This window comes from Moschus berezovskii, chromosome 8 (assembly GCF_049115385.1).
Source record: "Moschus berezovskii isolate FMDL1 chromosome 8, NW_MosBer_1.0, whole genome shotgun sequence".
Lineage (NCBI taxonomy): Eukaryota > Metazoa > Chordata > Mammalia > Artiodactyla > Moschidae > Moschus > Moschus berezovskii.
In genome coordinates, this window is record NC_142467.1 from 91525858 (window position 1) to 91552045 (window position 26188).

At 37.5% G+C, this 26188-nt stretch overlaps 1 protein-coding gene across 1 annotated transcript in view; it reads left to right on the forward strand.

The window, feature by feature from the left end:
- RAD50 (RAD50 double strand break repair protein) overlaps positions 1–26188 on the forward strand; it is a 127295-nt gene that overhangs the window by 95811 nt on the left and 5296 nt on the right. The window contains exons 20-21 of the mRNA XM_055430070.2: positions 1938–2065; positions 4191–4415. Of these exons, the coding sequence (XP_055286045.2) occupies positions 1938–2065; positions 4191–4415 (353 nt within the window). The remainder of the gene's footprint in view (positions 1–1937; positions 2066–4190; positions 4416–26188) is intronic.

A 26188-nucleotide genomic window follows, 5' to 3' on the forward strand; every position in this document is an offset into this window, starting at 1 on the left:
TAAAAATTTGGAAGTTTAATAGTCTTCCTCATTTTTCAGATGAAGGAAACTGGAGGTGACCTGACTTGCCAAAGGTCATAAAAGTAATAAGAGTCGAACTTGACCCTACATTGTCAAATTGCTAGTATAATGGAAAAACAGTTTTATGATTGCATCTAGTTTTCTCTGATACTTTATTTCTTCTTCCTCTGATACTTTATATTTTGAAGACTGTAACTGGAATTTTTACTGCCTAAAGTACAAGGACAGATTTGACCCAAAAAGTATTTCACTAGCTTATTGAACTAAGCACTGTATTTAGTACTTTTTATATACAATAACTAATTTAATCTTCAAAGTAGTTCTCTTGACAGGTGGTATTATTATCCCTATGTTACAAATAAACTGAGGCTCAGAGAATTTAAACTAGTTTGCCCGAAGTCATCCTGTTTGAAAGTTGCAATGCTGAGATTTGAGCCTAGGTAATCTGACTTCAGAGCCTATACTCTTTAACTACTGTGCTGTGTACTGTCTTCCTGAATGAAAAAGCAATTAGAAGCTGACCTGAAAGAAAAAAATCTCTACCTTTCTGGTGACCATGCAGGCTAACAGATCAGGAACATAATTTCATGCAAAAAATCAGTCTCACCTAAGAATGTGATAGCCCTTCAGAGAATCCTTTCAGGTGTTCATGAAAGCAAAGTCCATTGTTCTGTTAGATAAAAGCAATCAATGCCACATTCTTTTGTTCCTAATAAGGAAGAAGTATAAGCATAGTCCCCCATGGAAGAATCTTGGGGAGTCATAGCAGCTGTGGTAGTACATTAGGTTGCCTTGGCAGCAAAAGGTAGTTTACAACTATATTGTTTTCGTCATCTCTAGCTTATAATGATGGCTTTAACAGATATGTATATATTTACATTATTAGTTCTAGGAAGACTGAAAGGAGCCTTAATGAAATTTAAAAAAAAACAACTCAAAACTCGGAATAGTAATTTGTAGATGGGCGGGCTTGTATGTGAACATTAAGCATGTGAGAGAAGTGGCTTCCCTTCTGATCTCCTGCTTCCCAAAACCGTGGTGACTCTGGTGTCACTACTTTGGCAACAAAATGTTATCAGCCTCCTCCCCTCACCCCTACTTCCCTCCACACTGAGTTGCTGTAGAAGGGTCTTCTTTAAAGGCCTGACTCCAAACTTCAGGGAAATTTTTTATATTCAGGCTTTTTTGGGCCAAACCACCATTTTTTTGTAGGAAGACTTTTTCTCCCTAAGTTGCAAAGAGTCAACTTATAAATTGTATTCTGTTTGTCTCTTGACGACACAGTCCATTATAATCACCAGGGAAACTACTGAAATAATTGTGTGGTGCTGCTGCCACCAAATGATTTAATGGTTGCTTTTTAAGGACAAAACTACTCAACAAGAACAGCTAAATTTAAAGTTTTTCAGTTCATTTCAGTTCAGTGGCCAGAAAAAAAATGTCACCAAGTATATAGACATAGTATTTTTTGAAACTTCTTACTGCCTTGTCAGCTTGAAGGTAAAGATCTTATCTGAACATACAGTATATAATGGTCTTGGTACATGTTAGTAGACAAATACAACTAGGGAAAAAAAGTGGGGGAGACTTTGATAGTAGTCTTGCTCTCTTGTATCTCTTAGATCAGTGGGCTCCATTTTGAGGTTCTTAGGAAAGATGATCCTATGGGGCCTAGGTATGAAATACTGAAAATCTAGTTGTAGCATTTTCTCTCATCATTTAAATGTCTGTTTTGTGTGTATATGGGCCTTCCAGATTTGTCTAGGCCTGGAGGTCCATTTACACTGGCTTCTCCCTCTGCTGAGTTACACATGAGTCTAAGGCAGAATTGGTACTGCCTGTTCCCAGTTACCTGCTATGAATCACATGTTGATAACTTGATTATTTTTGTTAATGAATTTAATATTTACATTTAGATACAAGAAAGGTGGCTACAGGATAACCTTACTTTAAGAAAAAGAAATGAAGAACTAAAAGAAGTTGAAGAAGAAAGAAAACAACATTTGAAGGAAATGGGTCAAATGCAGGTTTTACAAATGAAAAAGTGCGTTTTTAAAAATAGTCTGTAGTTTAAATAAAGGTCCTTATTATTGATATGTGAAATATATTCAGTGCATTTTTTTTTAAAGACTTTAAGCCTGTGGCTGAAGTGTCCTTTTAAACTTGAGAGAAGGTGGGGACTTGCATACAAATACATTTAATGGCTTTATAAACTGAATTACTAAAGAAGTAGTAAGACAGAATTTATAGTCACATTGTAACTATGCAGTGATAACCAGTATTAAAAATATCAAATTCACAGACTTTAGCAAGCCTGTTTCATGAGTTAATGATAGGGAAAATAGTTGGCCTCTGAACCCTGCCTGTGTCAGTGCTCATGCATTCTATAATTGCTAGTGGAGTTACAGCCAGTTCTTTGTCCTTGGTGACCCATTATACATGGCCCCCGGTATAACTATGTGCCAGCCAGAGCATTTGATTAATTAGATTCTTCTTTCATCTGGTTTTATGGACACTTACTATAGTTGCTGTCTTCCTGCTACAGCAGAAAAGATTTTCCTCTTGCTTTCTGTGCCTTAGGAATTCTGTAAGAACCTGGTTGATGCTGAGGCACTAGTCTGGAGTAAAAGGTTGTACTAGCCAAACAGTTTTTGGTCCCACCTCAGCTGGTTAGATATACTCATTCAGTCAGCCATTCCTTATGGAATTTTCATTTTTCTTCTTGACTTCACAAAGAAATCTGGATCAGAGAATGCTTACGTTTTTCTGAAAGATACAATAAATTGAAATTTAATTGTTATTAAAACCTAACAAATAGTTACTCCTGTGTTATTGTAAGTTCTCTTGGTTTGGCCATTTTCAATCTCATATATCAAGGAAATAAGACTTAACTAGAAGAGCTCTCTATCTTTCAGCCTGTTTTTTATGCATTAGGACACTGAGACCCAGAAAAAAAGGTAATAGGAAATTAGAATGAAAAACCGTATATTCCTTGCTGCTGCTGCTGCTGCTAAGTCGCTTCAGTCGTGTCCAACTCTGTGCGACCCCGTAGACAGCAGCCCACCAGGCTCCCCTGTCCCTGGGATTCTCCAGGCAAGAATACTGGAGTGGGTTGCCATTTCCTTCTCCAATATTCCTTGCTACTAAAGACCAAAATCAGATATTTTCATAATTCCTTCTATAATTGGCACATAACAGTGCTTTTCACATTCATTCAGACTGCTAAGCACAACTGCTCTTTTTCAAACCTTTCTTCAACCAGGACACAACAGCAATGTTAACAAAACAGAAATCAGGCCAGGTCTTTAGGTGTATTCATAAACTTGAGAGGCATGCTTGGCAAATAAGAGGACACTTAATAAGTAATTGTTGAATGAAGATTATTAAAGCATATGTTAAAATCTGCATTATCTACCAAGTTATGAGAAAAGTTTAAGTATTTTACTTTTTTGATCAGCATGATGCTTTTTATACTTATGTAAGAGAAATTTTGTTTTCATAGAGGAAAATGAACTATTAGTAGTATTACTGCATAAATTAATAGTGTGAGATAAAATTTTATTTTGTCTGACACACCATGAACAAACTGATGAAACCTGTTAGTAACTTCTCAGAGTTGTGCACTTAGTTCACAATAAGTTTGTAAATTTGTGCTGCTGCTGCTAAGTCACTTCAGTCGTGTCCGACTCTGTGCGACCCCACAGACGGCAGCCCACCAGGCTCCCCCGTCCCTGGGATTCTCCAGGCAAGAACACTGGATTGGGTTGCCATTTCCTTCTCCAATGTGTGAAAGTGAAGTCGCTTAGTCGTGTCTGACTCTTAGCGACTCCATGGACTGCAGCCTACCAGGCTCCTCCGTCCATGGGATTCATCACCAAAGGTACTTTACTTAGATTAATGTGTAAACATCAGGAACTTTTTCATTGTTCACATGTTATGAGAGTACTTTATTCAGCACACAAAAATCAGCTGTTTAGAAACCTGGACGCTTCAGAGATTTGGAAAGAAGAAAGTTTTCTTTAGTATTGAAGCCTTAAAGAAAAAGCAAGGAAAGACTGTATTCTGATTGCAAAGAGAATGATTTATTTATCTAGCTGAAGAAATCTGGCTTTTCTACTGTAGGCTGCTAAAATCTAAAAATGGTCCTTATTTGTTATTTTCCCTCCTAGTGAACATCAGAAGTTGGAAGAAAAAATAGACAATATAAAAAGAAATCACAGTTCGGCAATAGGGCGACAGAAAGGTTATGAGGAACAAATTATGCATTTTAAGAAAGAACTTCGAGAACCTCAATTTCGGGATGCTGAGGAAAAGTACAGGGAAATGATGATTATTATGAGAACAACAGAGCTTGTGAACAAGGATCTGGACATCTATTATAAGACCCTTGACCAGTAAGTACTGGGGATTTGGTTCCTACTGCAATCAGTATCAACTAGCATAATTTAGTCTTACTCCCCACTCCCTTTTAACTTTTTTAATGTATTTCATACCTAGCAGAGAATAGAAAAATACATGCATATATGTTAAGAATGCCTACTTAAATTACAAAATTAAGTTATAAAGCATATTAATATTAACGAGCATCATGATCTCACCCCTATACCCAGTCTGAGAACTCTACCATTATTAACTACCATCCACTGAGATGCTGCTCCTCATCTCAACCACTTGTCATCCCCACTCCCTGTAACTGCTGATACAGATTTTTGCTATCTCTGCTTTTTAAAAAATAATTTTGTAAAATGTATCACTTTTTTTAAAAAAAGTGATATTCTTTGTACTCTTCTAGAATTTGGGTTTTTTTTTTTCTTGTTTTGTTTTGCTTTTATTAAGTTGCTTTAGCTGTGGTTTATGCATTTTCAGTGATGTACAGAATTCTGTTGTGGAAATATACCATAATGTATCCATTTTCTGGTAGATGGACCTCTGGGGTGTTTCCAGGTCTTCACTAATCTAACCCTTATTGCTAGGAACATTTGTGTCACATGCTGTGGAGCAGAGATGTAAGAAATTCTCTGGAGTAACGTGGGAGTAAAATTGTTGGGTTGCAGGGTGTGCTGAGTTTCACACAATAATGTTAAATTGTTTTCCAAAGTAGTTTTAATGATTTACACCACTAACAGGATATAGTAGTTACCTTTGATGTATGTTGTGACATTGATTTTGGCGATTTTAGTTTTTGCAGTTTAATGGGTTTTAAATGATAAATCATTGTGGTCTTCATTTATAGTCCCTTGATTTTTTAAAAAAAAATTATTTCTATTTTGCTAGGTCTTCATTACTGTGGGGCGTTTTTTTCTGTTGTGGGGAGTGGAGGGCTGCTCTCTAGTTGTGTTGTGCAGGCTTCTCTCATTGCCGTGGCTTCTCTTGTTGTAGAGCACAGGCTTTAGGGTGTGTGGGCTTCAGGAGTTGCCATCCCTGTGCTCCAGAGCACAGGCTCAGTAATTGCGGCACACAGGATCTGTAGTTGTGGCAGATGAGTTTTAGTTGCTCTACTGCTCTGGGATCTTCCTGGACCAGGGATTGAACCTGTGTCTCCTGCACTGGCAGGCAGATTCTGTACCACTGAACCACAAGGAAAGCCTTGCAGTCCCTGATTTCTAATGATGCTGAACATCTCTGTGTTTGATTATGTTTCTTCTTTGAAATATTTGTATTTTGTACCCATTTTTAATGTATTATTGGTGGTCGTACAGATTTGCATGTGTTCTTTTATCTTTTCTGAATTTTAATTTTTTTATTATCGGTGTTATAATTATCTTATCAAGTTTTTTATATTTATCCTTTTACTTTCTTATAGTGTCTTTTAATAAACAGATTTGATTCTTAGGTAGTTATATTTACTCATCATTTTAGGTTAGCTCTTTTGTATCTTGTTTAAAAAATTCTTCCCTGTTCCTATATTTTCTTCTAAAACTTCTAAAGTTTTGCTTTCACACTCAAATACATTTAAGTATCTAATTCTAAATTGAATTTTGTGTACAGTATACGGTAGGAATCCAATTTCATTTTTTCCTATGGATACCAGTTGTCCTGGCTCTATTCATTGCGTAGTCTATCCTTTTCTAATGATCTGCAGTCACCTCTGTCATCTTAGTATACCATGTATGCATGGGTCATTTCTGGATTTCAAAATTCATTGCTCACTTTGTGCCATTACCAAGACTGTCTTAATTACTATAACTTTACAGTATATTTTAATGCATGGGAAATTTTTATTTTTTATTCAGTCTGTCCATCTTTGTCTTTTTTTTTTTTTTTGGAGTATAGTTGCTTTACAGTGTTGTGTTTGCTGTACAACAAAGTGAATCAACTCATCTTTGTCTTTTAACTAGTGAATTTAGTCTATTCATTTTATTGTGATTGATTACTTCAGTTCAGTCGCTCAGTCGTGTCCGACTCTTCGCAACCCCATGAATCACAGCACGCCAGGCCTCCCTGTCCATCACCGACTCCTGGAGTTCACTCAAACTCATGTCCATCGAGTCGGTGATGTCATCCAGCCATCTCAGTCTCTATCGTCCCCTTCTCCTCCCGCCCCCAATCCTTCCCAGCATCAGAGTCTTTTCCAGTGAGTCAACTCGTCGCATGAGGTGGTCAAAGTATTGGAGTTTCAGCTTTAGCATCAGTCCTTCCAATGAACACCCAGGACTGATCTCCTTTAGAATGGACTGGTTGGACCTCCGTGCAGTCTAAGGGACTCTTAAGAGTCTTCTCCAACACTACAGTTTAAAAGCATCAATTCTTTGGCGATCAGCTTTCTTCACAGTCCAACTCTCGCATCCATACATGACCACTGGAAAAACCATAGCCTTGACTAGACGGAGCTTTGTTGGCAAAGTAATGTCTCTGCTTTTTAATGTCTAGGTTGGTCATAACTTTCCTTCCAAGGAGTAAGTGTCTTTTAATTTCAAGGCTGCAATCAGCATCCGCAGTGATTTTGGAGCCCCCAAAAATAAAGTCTGACACTGTTTCCACTGTTTTCCCATCTATTTGCCATGAAGTGATGGGACCAGATGCCATGATCTTAGTTTTCTGAATGTTGAGCTTCAAGCCAACGTTTTCACTCTCCTCTTATTTCTGTTTTTTTCCCTACTTCCCTGACTTCTATGGGATTGATTTTTTTTTCTTTATTCATCTTTTTCCCCTTCTTTGGGTTGTAAATAATATGCCTTAGTTATTTGGATGTTTCCCTTTACTTTTTTTAACATTCATATTCCACCTAAAAATCAAATGTTTTGATTCCCAAAGGGGTCTTAGAGCAACATTACCAGCATCACCTTGGAACTTATTAGAAATGAAAATTCTCAGTCTCCACTCCTGATCTGTTACATTAGAAATGTTAGGGACAAGGCTTAGCAGGCTATGCTTTAACAAAGCCTTCCAGGTGATTACAGTGCACATTAAAGTTTAAGAACCATGGCTCTGATATGACTTGCTTTACGTTCTTCCAAAATGTTTGTTTCTCCTATCTGCTGTGTTTCTGTTGCCTGGTATTTTCATTTAACCGTATTTTTATATGTCAGATTAGAAAATAATTAATGTGGTTCATAGTCAGTGCTTCTTGATAAACCCACATGTTTACCAGTTTCTTACAAATCTCATTCCTTCCTTCTTTAGGTTCAGTTTCTGTCTCTTGTTTTGAAGTATATCCTTTAATACTTTTTTCAGTGAAGAATTGTGAGTAGTAAATTCTTTTTCAGTCTGAAAATTGCTCTCAATCTTGATACTTTAGCTGAGCACAGAGTTCTAGATTGAAAGGATGTTTTTTTTCTTTCAGTACTTTGAAAATATTCCATTTCTTCTTGATCTCCATGATTGCTGTTGAAAAATCATTCTAATTATTCCTTTGGAGGTAATCTGCCTTTTTACTCTGGTTCTTTTAAGAGTTTTCCCTTATCTCTTGTATTCTGCATTTTTTTGGAGTGTGTCTAGATGTAGGTTTAGTTTTAGTTCTATTTAAGAATTATGCCTATTGATCTGAGGATTGATACCTTTCAGTAATTTTGAAAATTCTCATGTATTATCTCTTCAGATATTATCCTTTCCCCATTTCTTACTATTCTTCCCTCCTTCATTTGTCATTAGACATATAAACCTTATTCTTTCCTCCACATTGCTTAATGACTCTTGCATATACTGGTAATACCGTGGGTAACACCCTGATGAAGACCTTCCAGTGCACAGATTCTTTTGCTGATGCTTATCCTGCCTGTTCCTGTTGAGGTGTCCACTTTTACTATATTTTTCATTTCAATATTTTAAGATATTTTTCAATTCTATAAGTTTTATTTTTACTCATTTTCAGAAATTTTTATTTTTCATAATGTATTTTTTCCTTAGTGTTTTGATTCCTTCTTGTATGTCTTTACTCATTTTAAATACAGATTATATTCTTTTTCACAGTCATTTTTGTATTTCACATTTTTAAGAGTCTATTTCTGCTATATTGTGTACTGACTCTAGCTCTAGGGAATGATTTCTTGGGTTTCATGCCTCATTTAATTGTAAACTCATCTTTAGTGGTGATTTTTTTTTCCTCTATGAAGCTCCCTGCGACTTTTTTATGTGGATGTCCTTCCACATAGTTGTTTTGTTATCTGTTAGACACTGTAGGGCTAACACTGGTCAGAGTCTAGTTTTTGTGTTAATTTTTCAATTTGGGAGTTCCTGAACTACACTGGTGGTATAATAAAGGACCTTAAACTCTTAGAAGGGATTTTCTCAGGATTTTGAACTCTCAGCTTATTAATTTTCCACGTTTTCACTGGTTACTGTTCAAGAGTCTCAGCCTTTATGTTGGGAGTCACTTCTCTTTGCCTCACTTGGGCCCTATACCTCATCTTCTGTCCTAGGTGAGAATACCTAAACCTTGGGTTATGAAAATAATAACTAAATTCAGCTGCAGTTATATCACACACTGACCATTCTGGTTTTTAATTCTCTGTTTCCACCACATAGAGAGTTGCCTTGCTTGTAAACTCAGCTATACTGTAAAATATTTTTTGTTCTAAATCTGTCTAGCATTTCTAAGTATTGATCAGTTACCTTAGATTTTGTTTGTTACTGTTTTCTAAAAAGGAATATATCCTCCTTGATAGAATCTCTTCTGTTTTAAGGCTTCCTCTGGAAAGAGCCTAGCGAACAGAGCAGCCTCAGCATTGGGAATCAGACCACAAGGCTCAGGAGGACAGGAAGACCCCACTTTTCAGTATGAGGATTCTTTTAGTTCATGACAGTAGCAAGGGTGGCCCCAAAATATAACTCTGGCATGTACAGGTTTTGGAGAGTACATAGTCTTTTAAGATAAGCGAAAACTGGAACTGAGCCAATTATGTTAGTCATTTTTAGAAATAAATACTAGTAAGGTTTTTGTTGGATTAAGTCCGGCTTCTGTAATGAAGGAACACATCTTTTGTCCTCATTCTCAGTGAGCAAATAAGCTAACATTACAACGTTCCCCGGGTTCAGAAAGGCTCACAGATATGTGTGTCTGTACCAAGTAGGAACTTTTGTTTTTAACGTCTTCAAATATTGAAATCTCCCCTAGATTTTTAGATCCAGCAGTTTAAGTTGTTGAGATTTCATGTTCTGAAATAAGAGCAAATGCAGGACATTATTAAAGAGTCCTTGCCTGGTAGACTATTACATATACAACATTTGTCTTTTTTAAAAAACCTTCCATAATTCTTTTTAGTATATCCAGTTATAGGCATATATGCCTTTAGAAGGCTTATTACTTTCTGAGTTCTTTAACAGCTGATGCTGTGTATGTGGTAAACGTTACGAACATTTTTTGAGTGCTAAGGAATAGGAAACCCAATCCTTACTGGCAAGTTTATTTGAAGAGACAAAAATCAAAACAGATTTTTATCAGTAAAAATCTGTACAGAATAGGATAACTTAACTTATTTTTGATGAAAAAATTAAGTTGAGTCTTAAACAGCAAGAAATGTTTGTATAAAAGTTGATAAATTGTACCTTTTGGAGGCCTGAAAAAAAATCCATAATTTGTTGTTAAAAGTATTGTCTCTAGTCTCTAGAGACTATCTGAATCTGACTTGACATTTAGCAAATTATTTAAATACGCTGAGCTTCAGTTTTCTTATCTATAAGACGGAAATTTTTTTTAAGTCCATTATAGCAGTCATTGTAGAGTCAGAATTAAAAGGGAAACTCACAGACCATTTAGTCCTGATCTCTTTGTCATGTTACAGTCTTTAATGTATATTGTTAAATTCTCTTTTTCTTAAGGGCACTAAGGAATTTGACCAAGAAAGCGTAGGTTTCTGTTGTTTCTATCTAAACGTGCTTTAAGACTAAATTTCTCAGGCAGGGGCTGTGCAGAGGAGATACTAATAGTAATTAAATACTTAATATGTGTTGTATTCAGTTGTTCAGTCATGTCTGACTCTTTGCAACTGCAGCATGCCAGGCTTCCCTGTGCATCACCAACTCCTGGAGCCTGCTCAAACTCTTGTCCATGGAGTTGGTGATGCCATCCAACCACCTCATCCTCTGTCACCCGCTTCTCCTCCTGTCTTCAATCTTTCCCAGCATCAGGGTCTTTTCCAGTGAGTCAGTTCTTGGCATCAGGTGGCCAAAGTATTGGAGTTTCACCTTCAACATCAGTCCTTCCAGTGAATATTTAGGACTGATTTCCTTTAGGATGGACTGGTTGGATCTCCTTGCAGTCCAAGGGACTCTCAAGAGTCTTCTCCAACACCACAGTTCAAAAGCATCAATTCTTCGGCGCTCAGCTTTCTTTATAGTCCAACTCTCACATCGATACCTGACTACTGAAAAAATCATAGCTTTGACTCTACAGATCTTTGTCGGCAGAGTAGTATCTCTGCTTTTTAATATGCTTTCTAGGTCTGTTATAGCTTTTCTTCCAAGGAGCAAGAGTCTTTTAATTTCATGGCTGCAGTCACCATCTGCAGTGATTTTGGAGCCCAAGAAAATAGTCTGTCACTGTTTTCCCATCTATTTGCCATGAAGAGATGAGACCAGATGCCATGATCTTTGTTTTTTGAATGTTGAGTTTTAAGCCAACTTTTTCCCTCTCCTCTTTCACCTTCATCAAGAGGCTCTTTAGTTCCTCTTCACTTTCTGCCATATGGGTGGTGTCATCTGTGTTAGCCATAATTTAGTTGAATTCGATCTTGACAAAATGTGGAAAATTCTTCAAGAGATAGGAGTACCAGAACACCTTACCTCCTGAGAAATCTGTATGCAGGTCAAGAAGCAACAGTTAGAACCGGCTGTGGAACAATGGACTGGTTCCAGATTGGGAAAGGAGTACATCAAGGCTGTATATTATCACCCTGCTTATTTAACTTATATGCAGAGTACATCATGAGAAATTCTAGGCTGGATGAAGCACAAGCTGGTATCAAGATTGCCGGGAGAAATATCAATAACCTCAGATATGCAGGTGATACCACCCTTATGGCAGAAAGCCATCACTTCATGGCAAGTAGATGGGGCAGCAATGGAAACTGTGACAGCCTTTATTTTCTTGGGTTCCAAAATCACCATTGATGATGACTGCAACCATGAACTTAAAAGATGCTTGCTCCTTGGAAGAAAAGCTATTTCCAACCTAGCCAGCACATTATAAAACAGAGACAATACTTTGCTGACAAAGGTCCATATAGGTAAAGCTACGGTTTTTCCAGTGGTCATATATGGATGGAAGAGTTGGGCCATAAAGAAAGCTGAGCACCAAAGAATTGATGCTTTCCAACAACGGTGTTAGAGGAGACTCTTGAGAGTCCCTTGAACTGCAAGGAGATCAAACCAGTCAATCCTAAAGGAAATCAGTCCTGACTATTCATTGGAAGGACTGATGCCGAAGCTGAATGAAGCTCCAGTACTTTGGCCACCTGATGCAAAGAACTGACTCATTGGAAAAGACCCTGATGCTGGGAAAGATTGAAGGCAAGAGGAGAAGGGGATGACAGAGGATGAGATGGTTGGATGGCATCACCAACTTATTGGACTTGAGTTTGAGCAAGCTCTGGATGTTGGTGACGGACAGGGAAGCCTGGCACACTGCAGTCCGTGGGGTCACAAACATCAGTCACAACTGAGCGACTGAACTACTAGTATAGACCTGTAAAGAGCAAGTATTCATCAGAGAGATCAAGTAGACTGTCCCAAATTACCCAGCTAAATGGTAGAGATAAAATTAGATCTCAGAACTAAGGCCTTTCTATTCCCACTATGCTGTGCTGCTACCGCTGTCCATCCCCCTTTTTTAACCTTTAAAAAACTAATATTTATGTTAAAAATTTTCCTTTTACTTAACTCATACTTCCTGGTTAAGAGCCACAATAGTCAATTTATATATTTTATACCTCCCCAGCAAACTGTGTATATATGTATGTGCAAAATATATCTTGTCATGTGCATTAGGATTTTGTTCAATTAAGATATGAGTGCTTGTACGTTTGGTACTGTTTAGATATTGTATCCTAAGTATGTAGAGATGAAGGAACAGAAAGTTCAGAAATAAATCCGTAAATCGTGACAACTAACCATGAAGATGGGAATAACTAAGGGTCTACTTTAGGCCTTTTCTAAGACAGGATCTTTTTTGAGAATGTGACATTTAAGCTGGAATGTGATTCATGCAAGATATGCAAAAAGCGGAGATGCAGGCATTCTAGATGGAGAGATAACTGATACAGAGGCCCTAAGACCAATACAAACATGAGGTGTTCAAGGAATAGGAAGAAGGCAAACGTGGCTGGGTACAGTGAGCAGGGGAATCGGGTCAGAGGGGAATGGTTCCCAGAGCATGCCATGCCTTGCAGCCTTGGTTAATAGTTTGATTTTATTCTAAGTGTGATGAGAAGTCACTGGAGTGTTTGAAGCAGGGAGGTGGTATAACCTGATTCATAGTTGGAAGAAATCACACTTGTTGCTGTGTGGAGAATGGATTGTGGAGGCACCCAGGAGAGAGTGGTGGACTGGACTAGGATGGTAGCAGTGGAAATGGCGAGAAGTAGATGGGCTCCATTTTCGTTTTGGAAATAGAATCGACAGGCCTTGTTTCTGACCTGAATGTAGGGGAGGAAAGTGGGGGAAAGGAAGATTGATCCTACATATTGTTTCATGAGCAATAGGATGTTGGGGGAGCAAATTCCCATTCCCTGAAGTGGGCAGGATTGGGGAGGAGAAAGTGTTTGGACACCTGAAGTTTGAGGTGCACTTTAAGTAGAGATGTCAGGTAGACAATTGGATCTATAATTTAGAGTCTAGAGTTCAAGGGAAAGCTATACATTTAGGAATTATCAGCATATATGTAGTGTTTAAAGCCATGGAATGAGATTACGTATGGAATAACTGTGGATACAGATGGGAAGGGTCCCAAAACTCATGTTTACTAATGGAGTGAAGAAGTAGCTGTTGAAGAAGGGGGAAAAAAGGCATGGTAACTTGAAAACCAAGGAAAGAAACTATTTCAGGAATCTAATGTTATTGAGAGGTCAAATGAGATAAGGACTAAGAAGTGACCCTTGATTTGGTAAAATGGAGAATGTTCATGACTTCGGGGAACAAACTTAGTAGTGTGGTTGGAACTGAAGCCTTAGAGTTGGATGAGGAGACAGTAGGTGGTAAGGAATAAAGACAGTACAGTGAACTACTTTAAAAAAGAAATTCTGTTGTGAAGAGTAGCAGAAAAATGGGGGCTAACTAGAAGGGACTTAAGCGCCAAAGTAGGTGTGTAAATTGGTTTTATCCTAATTTTTTTTTTTTAATCTAAATCTTCAGTTCAGTTCAGTCGCTCAGTCGTGTCCGACTCTTTGCAACCACATGAATCACAGCACGCCAGGCCTCCCTGTCCATCACCAACTCCTGGAGTTCACTCAAACTCATGTCCATCGAGTCAGTGATGCCATCCAGCCATCTCATTCTCTGTCATCCCCTTCTCCTCCCGCCCCCAATCCTTCCCAGCATCAGAGTCTTTTCCAGTGAGTCAACTCGTCGCATGAGGTGGCCAAAGTATTGGAGTTTCAGCTTTAGCATCAGTCCTTCCAATGAACACCCAGGACTGATCTCCTTTAGAATGGACTGGTTGGATCTCCTTGCAGTCCATGGACTCTCTAAGAGTCTTCTCCAACACCACAGTTCAAAAGTATCAATTCTTCAGCGATCAGCTTTCTTCACAGTCCAGCTTTCACATCCATACATGACCACTGGAAAAACCATAGCCTTGACTAGATGGACCTTTGTTGGCAAAGTAATGTCTCTGCTTTTTAAATATACTCTCTAGGTTGGTCATATTGGAGAAGGAAATGGCAACCCACTCCAGTGTTCTTGCCTGGAGAATCCCAGGGAAGGGGGAGCCTGGTGGGCTTCCGTCTGTGGGGTCACACAGAGTCGGACACGACTGAAGTGACTTAGCAGCAGCAGCAGGTTGGTCATAACTTTCCTTCCAAGGAGCAAATGTCTTTTAATTTCATGGCTGCAATCAGCATCCACAGTACGGAATTCTGCTACAAAGTAGCTCTTCCTCTTAGTACACAGACTTGCAGACCTGGGGTTTCATAGGTGTTAACTGAATGGAAAACTGTACCTCGAAGCCCTCCAGCTAACCCTGCAAGACCCTGAGAGCACTCACTGCAGGAACAAAAATTCCCTCAGTGAGGCACTTGTTCCTTGAAAAAAAAAAATCCCTGTTCTGTTCTCTCTGGTAGACTCTGGGGAGATAGAAACACACCTTGTTCTTCTGTAAAGTTGTAACCACTCAGTAGGAGAGACCATGGTAAGTGGTCCACAGTCTGTATTGACCTGGGCCATGAATAATGAAGGGCATTTCAGTAGAGAAAAGAGCCTCAATCATAGAGGCATCACACTGAGCAGAGTGAGGGCATATGTGGGAGCTTGTGGGGTTGGGGAGGTACAGGGGTGCTTCCCAGCAATTTACGCTTGCCTAAGAAACAAAGTCAAGCTGTTTACTGAATTCTGTTGTCTGGTAATTAGATGGATTCTTCTAAATGAGAAAAAAAGAAATGGTATAGATTTCCCCAAATTTGAGTGTTTGTGGGTTTATGCTTGCAACTCTTAAGGTTTATACTAGGAGCCTTAAATTTGCCTTCTCACCTAGAAGAAGAAAGTAAGGTCCAAAATTTCCCTCATTGTTTCACCTCTTAGAAGCAGCATGCAATTGTCATAATTGTTGCATTCATCTATCTATTTAAGATAACACAGGAAATTAACAGTGCATTTTCAAGAAAAGCTGATTACCATCTGTTATTAGTAATCATCTAAAACCATCACTGACTGTCAGCATTACCAATGGTCAAAGACACACTCAACAAAGGGAAGACTTCCATTATTTAGAATTTACTATCCCTTATCCACTCCCTTAAAAGAAGCCATAAATTAAAATTAAGTGATTTTGGAATATATCATTCAAAGTGCACTGTTCTGCCCTATCCCCAAAATGTTACACTATCTTCCCCCAAATGTGGAATGTTGAATATTAAGTCATACTTCTTCTGAGACTCAATGGAAACATGTAAGTTTTATATCCAGGGCAGCCAGCTCTCTTTGAGTCTCTTCAGAACCTGGCTTCTTACACTCAACGACGGCTTGATGCAGGACTCACCTCATGGCTATCATTCTTATCTTAGATACAGCACAGTTTCACATCAGCCCCCGAAGCATCAAACAAGTAGATTATAAAACCCAATGATAGCTAGTGGCATTTCACAATGACTTGCAGGTTTTTTTAACCAAATATTTATCAACCACTATAGCAATAGTGGTTGACCCATTACCTGAATTTTAAAAGCTGATATTTGGGAGTCTGGTTGAAGGAAATTATAGCAGTTCAATAATTTCAAGGGTTTTAGGAAATCAGTTTAATAGTCTTAAAGGGTTTATCTAGAAAAAGAGGACATTTTTCTTATAAATGTGCAGCTTAAGATTGGCAAGTTAGGGATTTTAAATTGTGCTAAGTAATAAAAATCACTACTAGTTTGGAACACAATACTCAGTAGAATGTGATACTCATCATATCATTTCCCGTATACTAGAGGGCTTCCGCTGACCTATATATAGGAAGACAGGAAGTTCTGGTGGTAACTACAGTAGGGAAGAGTATTCAACATAATAATGAACAACAAAATTGATCTTCGCCAGTTTTCTGGCAACCTGTGTATCTCAGGAAGTGAAGCGAAGCAAAGTGAAAGTGTCCGACTATTTGCAACTCTGTGAACTGTAGCCCACCAGGCTCTTCTGTCCATGGAATTCTCCAGGCAAACATGCCAGAGTGGGGATAATGAGTGAAGAAGCGTATGAGAAATACGTAAAATCTACCGAGGAGTGAAAATGGAACCCCTAAATAAACTAGTTTGAAAAACTTAATCTAGCATGGTTGTCTTAAAATTAGGGGTGTATATGTATTTAACCAAGGTCCGTCTAGTCAAGGCTATGGTTTTTCCAGTGGTCATGTATGGATGTGAGAGTTGGACTGTGAAGAAAGCTGATCGCCAGAGAATTGATGCTTTTGAACTGTGGTGCTGGAGAAGACTCTTGAGAGTCCCTTGGACTGCAAGGAGGTCCAACCAGTCCATTCTAAAGGAGATCAATCCTGGGTGTTCATTGGAAGGACTGATGCTGAAGCTGAAACTCCAATACTTTGGCCACCTCATGCGATGAGTTGACTCACTGGAAAAGAGTCTGATGCTGGGAGGGATTGGGCGTGGGAGGAGACGGGGACGATAGAGAATGAGATGGCTGGATGGCCTCACCGACTCGATGGACATGAGTTTGAGTGAACTCTGGGAGTTGGTGATGGACAGGGAGGCCTGGCGTGCTGTGATTCATGGGGTCGCAAAGAGTCGGACACAACTGATCGACTGAACTGAACTGATGTATTTAAAAAGCAACTTTTAAGAAAGAAACTACTTGTAACAATGTTTCCTGAAGAAAATACCCCTTTACTTCCTAATGACTTCAGATAAACATTGCATCTTTTTGACAGCACCCTATGATTTTTAGGCTAGGCTTCAGTTACAATATTCAGAATTCCTGAAATTATCTGTGGTAAAACTAGTTATAAAAATTATGTAATTCAAGGATAACATGGTTATCTTAAGCCTTATATGATTTTGTAACTTGGCTTACATCCATCCCTGGATTTGGGTCAAAATGATCTTCCCACTAGAAATAACTGGCAGGAGAGAAAAGTTTGTTGTATAGTGCCCAGTAAAGAATATTACTATCTTAATTTTGCAGTACACTGTGTTTGCTGGTGCTATTTTTATATAGTGAAGCAACAGCCTTGCAGAAGAATAAGAAACAGTTTAATAATAAAATACTTCAACTTCTTAATTAAAAGAAAAATAGTGGAATGGGTTGCCATTTCCTCCTCCATTTGGTACAATTTTATGTGCGAGGGTGAGAATAGTATTGTTGAAAAAACTCTTTGTAAGTATAATCTTTTCTACTGCTTTTATTAGGAAGGCTCTTCTTTGGCCTCTTTAATATTTACTGAAATAGCTTGAGTTATGGGGAAATCCAGTTCAAAATTTGCCATTGTACGTGAATTTCTGACTTTGAATAGAAAAAATGGTGACTAACCTTCCTCAGTAGTTGGAGCCCTGGAGATGGCTTAAATATGAAAGGTGTAACATTTGAAAAGGTGTTTGTCTGGCAGGTAAGGTTTTAGTCTGCTTATTTTCTGACCACTCCATTTCAGGTATTCAGTTCAGTTCAGTCGTGTCCGACTCTTTGCGACCCCGTGAATCACAGCACGCCAGGCCTCCCTGTCCATCAGTTCTCTGCTAATGACCAAGTCCTGTGATGATTTTAAAAGTGGCCAGAGAGCAGCAGGAAAAACCCTGAACTACTGTCCTGGGGATGCCTAACATGCTTCATTTGTGACATCAAGCTAGAACCCATGTGTACTTAGAAAGTAGATAACTCCAAGGCTTGCAGAAGCTTTTTGTTAAAGGCCAAGAGTGGAGACAGTTTGACAGCTTAGAACAAAAAGGGAAATCATCTAGAAATTGCTGGGGCAGAAGCCATAGTGCAGAGGTGCTGACGGACAGGACAGTCAGCGTGGCATTTGAAGACTTGCGTGTGTGAAGAAGGAAGAGGGACATGTATGAAAACAGCTCTACACACTACATTAGTCCTCCTCCTTTCTCTGTCTCTCTCAATAGACTATTTTTTGAGCAGTTTCAGGTTCACAGTAAAATCGAGCAGAAAGCGCAGAGATTTCCCATATACTTCTGTCTCCACCCTTCCCTGACCATAGCCTGTCCCACAGTCATCCCTTACCAGAGTGGTACATTTGATGGACATCATACTCACCAAAATCTGTAGTTCACATTTGCGTTCACTCGTGGTGTTCTACATTCTGTGCAATTAGACAAATGTTTAATGACATGTAACTACCCATGTAGCCTGGCGTGCTGCAGTCTGTGGGATCGCAAAGAGCTGGACGTGACTGAAGAACAACTACCCATATAGTATCATATGGCATAGTTGCACCTGTTTGTGTCTTTTTGTCTTTTGGCCTCATTGTGCCCCCCTTTCAAACAGTAAATATGCTAGGCCTTTGTCATCTCTGAGGATCACATTCTAAGACTTTCATGGATCACTAGAATTTAAATACCACTAAAACCATCCTTTGTCCTCATAAAATGCAATAGATTGTTACTGAGATTTTCAAGAAAATCTTTCAGATTACCAAGAATATTTCAATGTAAGATTGATTTATAAATCACTGTTTTCTTAGATCTTAGAACTTTTCATTTTATCTTGGGAAATCCTTTTTCACAAAACATACACTTAATATGCATCAGTATTATATGCATTTAACTGAGTGACATGCACACTCCGGGCTGATGCAGCTAGCCTGATGACCATCTACCTACAATAGTTTCCAGCCCATGAAATGTATATCTTTGCCTAAGCAGAATCATAGTTTACTAGATGTTATGGGCCTTCAAGGTCATTCTTAAGTGTTAATTACCTGTAACATACAAGTGCTATAGTTTTTTCTTGCTTTGTAGATCATAATATTTTGTACCACTTAACCCATTCAGCCTTGTATTACAGATATTTTTATTCCCTCTATGCCATTATTCTGCAAATTACAGAACATGGTTCAGATTGGGACTTGAAATTTCCTTGACAGGCTCTGGCATTTATTCAACACTTCAGTAGAATTACACTGATGAGACATTTTCATTTTCTTCACAGTGCTTTTGCATGTATGTGCACATAAATGTATCTTTTGCTTTGTGTGACTAGTATCACATTGTAGATAATTTTTTTTCTTCACTTTACCATGTGATGAAATTCATGTTTGTATATGTAAATACCTCATTATTTTTGATGTCTGCATAATATTCTATAAGATGGATGTTGCCTGCTTTGTTTGACCACTGAGAGACATATTAGGAAGCCTTTAAATGTTTGCTACTGCACAGTGTATGTCTTCGTACACTTGTGCAGATATATCAGAAAGATGGCTACTTAGAAACAGAGCTTTTGGGTCAGAGGGTATGTACGTTTTTAACTTGTTAGTGCCACATTGCCTTCCAAAAGCACAGTTTATTTCTACCAGTAGTGTATGAAAGTACCTACTTAAATGTATGACATTTCTGTCTGCTTTACATATTATCAACTTTTAAAATTTTTGAGCCTGACACATAAAATACTCTCACTTCACATTTCCCTGTTTAATAGTGAGGTTAAATGTCTTTTCATATGTTGGCTGTTTGTATTTGTTCTCCAGGAATTGTCCAGTCATATCTCTTTGCCAAGTTTTCTATTAGGTTGTCTTTTTCTAAGTGATTTGTATTACTATTTTGAAATAGAGTCTGGATATTAATCCTTTTCACGTACACCACAAGGAGTTTTTCCTAGTTTTTCATTTGTCCATTAGCTTTCTTGATGGTATTATTTGTAGCTTAGTGTTTAGGTCAATAAATCTTTGGTCTTATAATGTATGACTTCTCAATTACAAGGGCCTTCCCAATCCTAAGATTACAAAAGTGTTTTCTTTTAATAGTCTTATTTATTTTTAATCTTTTATTTGGACTTTACTTGAAATTTGATAAAAGATAGTGATATAATTTTAATTTTTTCCTCTTCCAAGCACTGTTAAAACCTTTCCCATTGACTTGAAATGTCATAAAGTTCTATATATAGTTGGTTTAATTTTTATTCTTGTCCTCTACTATGATTTTATTCATTGGCATTATTTCTCATATATGAACTTTAGAGACATCTTGTGGGTTTTATTTAAAAAATTATTTAATCTTGTTGGGTGTTTTGTTTGGATTGCATTTAATGGATTACTTGAGGGAAAATGTTTGCAATATTGAATCTCCCATTGGAGCCCTATAATGTATTTATTCAGGATGGTTTTGTTCTTTTGTAAAGTATTGTAACTTTTTCATTTAGATTCTGTACCTTTTTTCTCCTTGTGTTTCTTAGTTTTTATTGCCATCATGAATAGGATCCATTTTTCTATTATATTTCATATTGAATTTTCCGACAGTAATGTATGTTTATTTCTGACTGCCTTATCAGTCTGAATAGTTTGTCAGCTGATTTCTTAGGCTTTTGAGTGTATAGTTACATCAGCTGCAAAAACAGGAACAAGTTGTTTGTTCTCCTCGTTTAGCCTTCATTTCTCTTTATCGTCTTGCTTAGTTGTTAGGGATCTCCAGGATATCATTTTAGAGTAGCAATAATAAGAGTTCTCTTTCTCTTGTTCTTAGCTTTAAGAGGAACACTTTTGTATATTTTAACAATAAGTTTGATGCTTGCTGTGGCTGATAGTCATCTTGTCTAATTAAGAAAATTTTCTATTTCTCTGTATTTAGTTTTTATCAAAACTCAGTATTATACTTTTTGACGATAATATTTTCTTGCAGTCTTTTAATGAAGTGAATTATCTTAATTATCTGTTGTACCATTCTTGGGTTCTTGAGGTAAACACTATTTGGTTGTAATACACTGTTTTTAATATGCTCAGCCCTAAATTTGGTATTATTTAGAATGTTTGTATCTGTATTTGTAAGCAAAATAAGCCTATCCTTTTTTTTTTTCTTACTTACATTTCTCCTTGCTATGTAGTATTTACATACTTCGGAACTAGGTGTACCTTGAAGGTATGAAAACAATCACTTATAAAACTATCTGAGACTGATTGCTTTAAAGATGGCATTTTGATTGCCCATTCAGAGAATTTTGATTATATTCAAGGGCTGTTAATATCCATTTTTCTCTGATCTTGAGCACATTACTAATATTAAATCTCAGTTTTCTCCCCAGCTTCTGTTTTATTTTATTGAGAAATAATTAACATACATCACTGTATATGTTTAAGGTGTATGGCATGATGGTTTGATATACACATATTATGAAGATTACTAAAGTAGGTTTAGTTAACATCCATCATCTCGTGTAGATAAAAAGGGAAAAAAATGTTCTTGTGATGAGAACTCTTAGGATCTACCCTCCTAGCTTTCTTATGTCATACAGCAGTGTTAAGTGTAGTTAACATATTGTATATTACTTACCTAGTACATATTTATAAGCAGAAATTAAATTCCACATGTAAGTGAGATCTTACATTATTTGTCTTTTCTGTCTGACTGCCTTCTTTTAACATGCCTTCAAGGTTCATCCAACATTTTTCCAAATGGTAGGACTTCTTTGTTTTTTATGGCTGAATAGTGTTCTATTATATGCGTAAATGTGTGTATGTGTACAGATATGATATATTGATATATATATATAGATACAGATATATATCTCACATCTTCTTTATCCATTCATTCCATGATGGACACTTGGGTTGTTTCTGTGTCTTAGCTATTGTGAACAGTGCTGCTGTGAATGGCGGGGGGGTGGTGCAGATAATTTTTCAAGTTAGTGTTTTCCTTTCCTTTGGATATATTCCCCAAAGTGGAAAGTGAAGTCGCTGAGTCGTGTCTGACTCTTAGCGACCGCATAGACTGCAGCCCACCAGACTCCTCTGTCCATGGGATTTTCCAGGCAAGAGTACTGGAGTGGGGTGCCATGGCCTTCTCCGGAGTGGAATTACTAGATTATATATTGTTTCTAGTTTTATTTTTTTAGGACTCTATACTGTTTCCCTCAGTGGCTGTACCAGTTTACAGTGTATCATACCAACAAGGGTTTCCTTTTCTCCACATCCATGCCATCGTTTGTTGTTTTGTTTGTGATGGATGTTCTAAGAGGTATGAGGTGCTCTTTCATTGTGGTTTTAATCTGTATTTCCCTAATGACTGTTAGCATCTTTTTCATGGACCTTTTGGCCATTCTTGTATGTTCTTTGGGAAAATGTCTATTAAGGACCTTTGTCCATTTTTGAATTGAGTTGTTTTTTCTTCCAGGTTGTATGAGTTCTTTATATATTTTGGATATTAACTCCTTATCAAATACATGGCTTTCAAATATTTTTTCCCATCCCATAGGTCGTCTTTTTACTTTGTTTTTCAGCTGTGCAGAGACTTTCAGTTTAATGTCCCCCACTTTGTTCTTGTTTGTGCTTCAGGTGTGATTTCCAAAAATCACTACCAAGACCCGTGTCAAGGAACTTTCTTCTCGGAGTTTCATACTTTCAGGTTTTATATTTAAGCCTTTGATTCATTTAGAGTTCATTTTATGAGCGATTAAAATAGGGATCCAGTTTCATTCTTTTACATGTGAGTATCCCATTTTCCCAACACCATACTGAAGAGACTGTCCTTTCTCCATTGAGTGTTTTTGGTTCCCTCGTCAAATATTAGTTTACTGTATGTGTCTGGGTTAATTTCTGGGCTGTCGATTATGTTCTATTGGTCTATTTGTCTTTTTATGCCACTGCCATACTAGTTTTTTTTTAAGTCTCTTTTTATATTGAAGTATCAATATAGGTGATTTACAATGTCATGTTAGTTTCAGATGTACAGCACAGTGATTCAGTTATACATATATATGTATATTATTTTACAGATTCTTTTCCCTTATAGGTTATTATAAAATATTGAATATAATTCCCTGTGCCAATACGGTAGGTCCTTATTGGTTATCTGTTTTATGTATAGTAGGGCTTCTGTCTATGGGGTCACACAGAGTCAGACACGACTGAAGTGATTTAGCAGCAGCAGCAGCAGTGTGTATATGTTAATCCCAACCTCCTAATTTATCCTTCTCCTCCCTTCTTCCCCTTTGGTAACTATAAGTGTTTTCTGTGTCTGTGGGCCTACTTCTGTTTTTTAAATAAGTTTATTGTAATCTTTTTTTTTTTTCAGATTCCACATATAAACAGTATCACATGATCTTTGTCTTTCTTTGTCTGGCTTATTCCACCTTAGCATGAAAATCTCTGCGTCATCCATGTTGCTGCAGATGGCATTATTCCATTCTTTTAATGACTGAATAATACTCCATTATACATATGTACCACATCTTCTTTATCTGTTGATGGACATTCAGGTTGTTTCCATGTCTTGGCTATTATAAACAGTGCTGCAGTGAACATTAGGGTGCATATATCTTTTCAAGTTATGTTTTTCCTCTGGGTATATGCCCAGGAGTGGGATTGCTGGATCATATGGTAGTTCTGTTTTTAGTTCTTAAAGGAAATTTCATACTGTTCTCCATAATGGTCATACCAATTTGCCTTCCCACCAACAATATAGAAGAGTTTGCTTTTCGCTGCACTCTCTCCTGCATTTATTGTTTGTAGACTTTTTGATGATGGCCATTCTGACTGGTTTGAGGTGATACCTCATTGTAGTTTTGATTTGCATTTCTTTGAGATGTTGAGGATCTTTTCATGTTTGTTTTGGTCATCTGTATATCTTCTTTTGAGAAATGTCTATTAGATCTTCTGCCCATTTTTTGATGGGTTTTCTTTTTTGGTTTTTTTTTGAGCTGTGTAAGCTGTTGGTATATTTTGGAGATTAATTCCTTGTTGGTTGCTTCTTTTGCAAATATTTTCTCCCATTCTGTGGGTTGTCTTTTCATTTTATCATTTCCTTTGTTCTGCAAAAGCTTTTAAGTTTAATTAGGTGCCTTTTGTTTTTAATTTGCATTACTCTAGGATATGGATCCAAAAGGATACTGCTACAATTTATTTTAAAGTGTGTTTTGCCTGTGTTTTTCCTCTAGGAATTATACAGTGTACAGTCTTATCTTTAGGTCTTTAACCCATTTCGAGTTTACTTTTGTGTGTGGTGTTAGAGAATGTTCTGATTTCATTCTTTTACATGTAGCTGTCCATCTTTCCCAGCATCACTTATTGAAGAGGCTCTTTTCTCCATTGTATATTCTTGCCTCCTTTGTCATAGATTGTCTATGGGAATACAATACTGTTTTAATTACTGTAGCTTTAGTATAACTTGGAATCAGGAAATACAATACCATTGCTTTGCTGTACTCTCAGATTTGTTTGGCTATTTGGGGTCTTTTGTAGTTCCATGTAAGTTTCAAGAGTTTTTTCTATTTCTATAAAAAATGCCATTGGAATTTTGATAAGAATTGCATTGTATTACATACATGGCTTTGAGAAGTATTGACATTTTAACATAATTCTTCCAATCATGAACATAGGGATACCTTTCCATTTCTTTTTTTCATTTTGGCCATATCTCCTGGCTTTTGGGATCTTAATTCCCTGACCAGGGATCAAACCCATGTAGTTACTGTAATCATTGCATAGTGGGGCTGTAAACTCCATATTAGCAGAGAGAGAAGATACAAAGTGGGATTCCCATGGGGCTCAGTGGTAAAAGAATCCGCCTGTCAATGCAGGAGATGCTGGTTCAATCCCTGAGTTGGGAAGAGCCCCTGGAGTAGGCAATGGCAACCCACTCCAGTGTCCATGCCTGGTGAATCCCACGGACAGAGCCTGGCAAGCTACAGTCTATGGAGCCAGAGAGTCAGACATGAGTGAGCGACTGAGCATGCACACAAGATACAAAGTGAATGGTCCAGCTACTGCCGACATCAGCTCTGTCTGCCACACTCACTGGTGAGTGTAGACCTCCCTAAGGACTAGAGTTCTTTCTCTCAGCAGACCTACACATGGGTGAGCCATGGTGAAGACTATACATATGCATCCTGGACATGTGTGCCCCACCTGGAGCTTGTTCTCCATGTTGAGAGTGCTTATTTATGTTCATTACGGATGATTTTTAACTTGAATGGAAAGATGGCATTTTTTAAAAGTCATTTGAAGACTCAAGATCATCATGTATAAAGCTAAGGATCACATGATTCGTCTCAAGAACATTCTCTGAGGTTTTTTTGGTTTTAAACAAACACTTAGAAGTTGTGTCTCTGTCCTTTTGAAAGAATTATAAAATCTGAGATAAATGTATAAAAGTAGAAAATAGAGACTTGTTGCATTCTCATCAACAGGCAGAATATGTTTTTTTTCCAGGCTTTATACTTAAAAATCCTTCATCTGATATTTAAAATGTATTTATGTTGAGTCATTTCTTTCTCTTTTGCTGGTAAACCAGAAGATCATGAAATGATTCTGCAGAGGCAGTAGCATTACGTTCAGTTTCTTTTTTTGTATATATCAGATAAGAGACTTGCAAATGGAAGTATGTCCGCCTCACATCCTTTGTATGGTGATGGCAGTCCTTTTTGTGACTGTTTCAACATTTATTAATTCATAAACCCACTTCCAAAGAACCTAAGGGCTTTTTGGCGAAAGGTGACTATAGTAAAAACGATGTTAGATTTTGACAGGCTACTTTTGTTTTTACAGACATTTCTTTACTCTTTCGTATTTCAAAACTACTAGTATTTCAAGAGTGTTGTGCGGGGTAGAGGGGTGTACGAAGTTAATGGACATGTTTGGAGTTAGGATTTCTGAATCTTTAACTTGGAAGGGAAAATAACATTTTGAAGTTCAGGTTAGCTTAAGCCTCTCTATCCTTCCTCTGTAAACCAGCACTTCTGGTTGGTAAAAAGCTTACAGATCTGAGAGACAAAAGCAGCTTCAGAGGTTGACTTTGGTAAACTCTAATAAAATAGAAGAGAAAAAAGGCAGCAGTTCCAGAGATTCATCTATTTTCTGTGGATTAAGGGACCCTGTGCACTTTCTATCCCCTCTTTAACTCACTGTCATCCGTTCAGCAGAGCGTCCATATAACCA